The following is a 6,000-nucleotide window of genomic DNA, read 5'->3' as shown; positions in this document are numbered from 1 at the left end:
TAAAATACTAACATCATATTTAAGAGAAATTTGGAAGTAACCCGTAAAAAATGTTATTTGCACAATTTTTGAATTTTTATTAGTCCAATTGCATACTTTTTTGTTCAATGGTTCAATTGCATAATATGTAAAAGTTCAATGGCCTATTTGAAGTTATATTATATGCTCAACAAAAATTCTAGCTAGCTACGTAGGACACAAAGTAATTGTTATGCCAATCATTAATTTTTCCTCTAATATAAACAAAGTTGATGAGGAATGTGGTCGATTTGAATGTGCTCTGAGCCGTATAAATGTAACTCTACTAGTAGATTGAAGTTGTAGTCTAACGGATTATTGTTTGCTACAACACTAACTGCGACTGCTCCACCTTGTTTTTAGCTTGAAATAGTTATGGTCCATCCATCTTGGAGATCATGTTAGCAGCATCAACTTCAAAATGGCAATTATGTAAGTTTAGAATGCATTAGTTTTTATGATATCCCACTAGTCAATATCATATGAATTTCAGTTGTCAGAAAGCAATAACAATCTATCATAACTAACTTTAATTTAGCCAACTGTAGTTTGATCCAACTGTTGCTAACAATAAAACAAAAACATATTCACTGGAAGATTGATGTTGGCAATTGGATACAGTACAAAAACATAGCCAGATGTCCATTTGTTTATCTGTTTGACAAAACACCTCAAACTTTTCGTCTTCGAGTCCTACGCTTCATCTGAAATATAACCAAAGTACAAGATTAGTGAGCATAAAAATCATTTCTCCACAGATTTTCAACTTGCTTTATATCTAGTATTATCCAAGTTGCAATTTTTCTGCATTTCGCGTTTTATAATTACCAGCAAAAAATGCAAAATGTTTGCAGTTTATGCCTTTTACAGCAATTAAGAAATGCCTAACACAAGTGCATTTTGCCAACCAAAGAATATACAAGTAAGAAAATCTTACAGCATCTTTATTGCCACCAATGACTTCAGAAGATGATGAGTCAACAAGCAGTTGCTCTCTCTTCTTTAAGCTTGCTGCAGCAGAAATACCAGCTAGGCAGTTAGGAAAGTGGAACCACAACTCCTTGATATTACCAAAGAGAAAAATCTATGCAGCAATAACTTCAAAAACTAAGCTGAATAAAGTACTGCAATTGTTTGATAAACTTTCAGGTCACTCTTAAGCTATTTCTAATTTGCGCTAACCCAATAATGCATAAGGCAATTAGCCTAATCAAATAGGGTAGGTGGACAAACAAATTTGTAATGTATAAACTAGTCTTCAAGTGCATTAAGGAAAAATATTATGTATCAAGCATGAGAAATCACTACCAGTCAGAGGAATCTTTCTGCCCTGAAATTTGCTCTTATCCACTGATGCGTTTTCTTGGCAGAAGGCACCTTCTCTGTTGTCACTGTAATAGATACAAGAGATTATTAGAGCTAATTGATTAGATATGAATAAAAACATGAAATGTAATTTGAAACACAAGAAAATCATGCATTTCACCCAGTTGATTGGTCTAAGGAACAATGTCCTTTACCTGTTAGCAGTGCACAACAATACCACTCTCATATGTGCCCAAAGTGGCCATAACAATTAAGCACAGTTCATAGGCCAGTAATCAAGTTAATTTTATTTTAGTTGAACTGTTGGCTAATTCAAGCACTAGAAGGCAAACACAGTGGTGACATGATTTGAGGTTAATGCATCAATCATTTTTAGAAAAGTATAGTCCAAGTTGCAGTAATAAGAAAAATCTGAGTTACTTTTTTAAATTAAAGTGACTTGCCAGAAATGAAAGGATCAAAAAGTGTGTATAATAAAAAGAGAAATCGCATTTGGCCCCTTAATTATTGGCCACTAATCAATGTGGGACCCCATAATTTCAAATGTGTTTATAAATGTCATGTCTCATTTTTTTTTCAAATTGTTGCCAAATCAATCCTGGAACAAAGAAGCTCCATTTGGGGTTTGCATGGATGTGCCTTAGGCATCATATAGATAATTACCCACATTCCCTTCTTTTGTCATGAAGGGTGACAAGTAAGAGAATAGCAAGCTTTTATTCTTTGGGAGCCCACTTATCATTTTCCAAATGAAAATGGCTACTTTGCTCTTTACATATAAGATTAAATACAGAAGACACATGGTATTTTACATAAATACCCTTGACAAATTTGGCAATGATTTGTTATAAATAAGGGATGACATTTGCCAAAGTTGACAATGAGTAATAATATATCTCTTTTTGAACTTTCAAATATTAAGAAGCAAAAATTAAAAAGTGAAAAAAGAAAATTGAATTTTAGTATAATTATATGATTTACATAGTAAAGTACTAGTCAGTAAGACTACTATGGCAAAAAATTGAATAAGTAGCAGGTTGATTGCAATCGTTATATCGTGGACCAGGGTCCACAGTGCACTGTGGACCCTGGTCCGAAACGACGTCGTTTCGAATGTTAGTGAACGGTGGACACGAATGACTTCAGGGAATACACAGAATCTTTATCTAGAATACACAGAATGACTTGAGGGAATACAGAGAATATTGACACAACTACACAGAAATCATCCTCCTAATATTCAAATACACAAAACACGTCACAACCTATGTTTAAGTACCCCTAACATGAATACACAAAATCGTAGTCTATAATACACAGAATGCCTTCAAAGAATACACAGAAAATGAACACACCAAATACACAAACACATCACCCCTGTGTTTAAGTACTACTAACATGAATACACAGAATCCTTGTCTAGAATACACAGAATGACTTGAGGGAATACACAGAATATTGACACAACTACACAGAAATCATCCTCCTAACATTCGAATACACAAAACACGTCACAACCTATGTTTAAGTACCCCTAACACGAATACATAGAATCGTAGTCTACAATACACAGAATGTCTTCAAAGAATACACAGAAAATGAAAACACCAAATATACAAACACATCACCCCTGTGTTTAAGTACGACTAACATGAATACAGAGAATCTGTCTAGAATACAAAGAATGACTTGAGGGAATACACAGAATATTGACACAACTACACAGAAATCATCCTCCTAACATTCGAATACACAAAACACGTCACAACCTATATTTATGTACCCCTAACATGAATACACAGAATCGTAGTCTACAATACACAGAATGCCTTCAAAGAATACACAGAATATTAACAGAAATACACAGACCGGCCGAAACGAGAAATGTGATTTCCAAAAAAACAAACCATAAATTGCCGGTTGATTGACATCAAATTGTAATTTTGTAAACAAAATGAAAATGGGTTTGTATTTTTTTTTTCTAGTGCAATTATACCAAAATAAAAATTGTTATCATATTTATCAGAAACAGTAAGAGCGTACCAGAACCTTGATTGGCGTGCATCTGAATCCTGCAATATTACATTTTATGTTACTGAGCATATCTGATATGAAGTAGAATATAAGAATTTTGCAAATTGAATCAAATTCAAAAGACCAATGCAACTCTGTTGAATACATTTCATAACTAAAGTCCTAATGATATATCTATTCAATACCAGCCTACATTAGCCATAAGCCCATAACAACATTATTGAAGACAAGTTCACTACAAGTACACCTTTAGCTGTAAATGCTAAAAGAAATAAACCTAGCCCATTTATAAAACGCGAATCCAGTAAGCCTCAGTCCTAATGGAACAAAAACCAGAGATCCAATGAATTCCAAAGCCTCACTGCATGTTTCAGGATCTTATGAAGAAGCAGATTATTGGTAAAGGACATGAGTCTGGTGGCCTCTATATTCTTGATTCCGATATTCCAAGAATTGTTGCCTGCTTCGGGATGAACTAACACAAAGCCCATTGTCGCTTGGGACACCCTTCTTTACCTCTATTAAAAAAGATGTGTCCGCAATTTCATAAGGTGTCTTCTTTAAATTGTGAGTCTTGTCAGTTTGCTAAACATCATCAAGTTAGTTTAAGTCCTAAAGTCAATAAACGAGCAAATGCTCCATTTGAGTTAGTTCATTCTAATGTTTGTAGTCCATGTCGTGTTATATCTAAATCTGGGTTTCAATACTTTGTTACTTTTGTTGACAATTGTTCTCACATGACTTTGGTATATTTCATGAGGAGTCGATCTGAATTGTTTTCTCATTTTCGTGTTTTTTGTGCTGAGATAAAAACACAATTTCATATTCCTGTGCGTATTTTGCGAATTAATAATGCTAAAGAGCACTTTTCTTAACCTTTTTCATCTTATATGTGTGAACATGGTCTTTTACACCAATCATCTTGTTAGAAACTGGTCGAGCTCTCCTATTCCAAATACACGTCATCAAACACTTTTGGGTTGATGTAGTTTCTACTGCATGTTTTTTGATTAACTGTATGCCATCTTTGGTATTACGTGGAACAACACCCTATCAGTGTCTTTTCCCACAAAAGTCTGTGTTTCCTATACCACCAAAAACGTTTGGATGTACTTGTTTTGTGAGAGATGTTAGGCCTCATATCACAAAGTTAGATCCAAAATCTCTTAAATGCATCTTTATGGGATATTCTCTTGTCCAAAAGGAGTATAAGTGTTACTGTCCGTCCACGGGAAGATATCTAGTGTCGATTGATGTTACCTTTCATGAAGATGTTCCCTTTTCACTTCCTTCAACTTCTGAAAGCCACGGGGACGATGATGATGTTCTCATCTATACGGTAACCACCGCTTCCGCTTCTATCCTTACTGTACGACCACCAATCACTCAGGTATATTCTCGTAAGCAACATTCTATCCCTCTAGAAATAGTTACTCCCAACCCGGATACTTCTTTGGCTCCTAACACAATGCATGTCTCATATCTTGAGCCGGCTTCTTCGTCAGATGATCTAGAAATAGTTACTCCCAACCCGGATACTTCTTTGGCTCCTAACACAATGCATGTCTCATATACTAAGCCGGCTTCTTCGTCGAATGATCTAGATGACTTGCCAATAGCCCTTCGCAAAGGTAAAAGATCTTGTACTTATAATGTTTCATCTTTTGTCTCTTACACTCACTTACCTCCTATTTCCTGCTCTTTATTGCTTCTCTTGACTCCATACGAACTTCTAAAACTGTAAAACAAGCCTTGACCCACTCAGGTTGGCGTAGCGCTATGATTGAGGAAATGAATGCCTTTAGATTTCAATGGTAGGAAATGGGTGTTTGCGGTGAATGTTAACCTTGATGGGTCAGTAGCTCGATTGAAGGCTCGTCTAGTTGCAAAAGGGTATGTTCAAACTTATGGTATTGATTACTCTAACACATTTTTCCCTATTGCGAAATTGACCACTGTTAGGTTGCTCATTTCTCTAGTTGTTGCGTATGATTGGCCCTTACATTAACTAGACATTAAGAAGGTTTTTCTACATGGTGACCTTCACGAAGAAGTCTACATGGAGCAACCACCTGGGTTTGTTGCTTAGGGGGAGTATGGTAAAGTTTGTCACATCCGCAAATCTCTATATGGCCTACAGCAGAGCCCTCGTGCATGGTTTGGGAAATTTAGTCAAGCGATTGAAATGTTTGGCATGTGAAAGGGAAGTCTAATCACTCTGTTTTTTATAAGCATTCTAAAACAGGTACTATATTGTTAGTGATCTATGTTGATGACATTGTTGGTATTGTATCTCTTAAGACCTTTCTTCATAAGTCAATTTCAGACTAAAGATCTTAGTACATTAAAGTATTTTTTGGGTATCGAGGTAATACGGAGTAAAAAAGAAGTATATTTCTCTCCCAAAAAAAATATGTATTTGATTTATTGGCAGAAACAAGGAAACTAGGAGCTATGATCCCTAATTCACAGTTGACACCAGAGGAAGAGTCATTTGATGATCCAGAAAGATATAGACAATTGGTTGGTAAGCTAAACTACTTGATTGTAACCCGTCTTGATATTGCATACTCAGTCAGTTTATGGCTTCTCCAACTGTTGACCATTGGAGAGCTGTTGAAC

At 35.4% G+C, this 6,000-nt stretch overlaps 1 protein-coding gene across 1 annotated transcript in view; it reads right to left on the bottom strand.

The window, feature by feature from the left end:
* Positions 1-446: 446 nt before the first annotated feature.
* The window catches only part of LOC116001373, a 38,083-nt gene continuing 32,529 nt past the window's right edge, over positions 447-6,000 (bottom strand). The window contains exons 35-38 of the mRNA XM_031241255.1: positions 3,388-3,416; positions 1,327-1,409; positions 956-1,029; positions 447-722 (exon numbers count right to left, since the gene is read on the bottom strand). Of these exons, the coding sequence (XP_031097115.1) occupies positions 690-722; positions 956-1,029; positions 1,327-1,409; positions 3,388-3,416 (219 nt within the window). The 3' untranslated portion in view covers positions 447-689. The remainder of the gene's footprint in view (positions 723-955; positions 1,030-1,326; positions 1,410-3,387; positions 3,417-6,000) is intronic.

Source organism: Ipomoea triloba, chromosome 13 (assembly GCF_003576645.1).
Source record: "Ipomoea triloba cultivar NCNSP0323 chromosome 13, ASM357664v1".
NCBI lineage: Eukaryota > Viridiplantae > Streptophyta > Magnoliopsida > Solanales > Convolvulaceae > Ipomoea > Ipomoea triloba.
The sequence above is the reverse complement of the archived record's forward strand: the minus strand, read 5'-3'. Positions and strand labels throughout refer to the sequence as shown.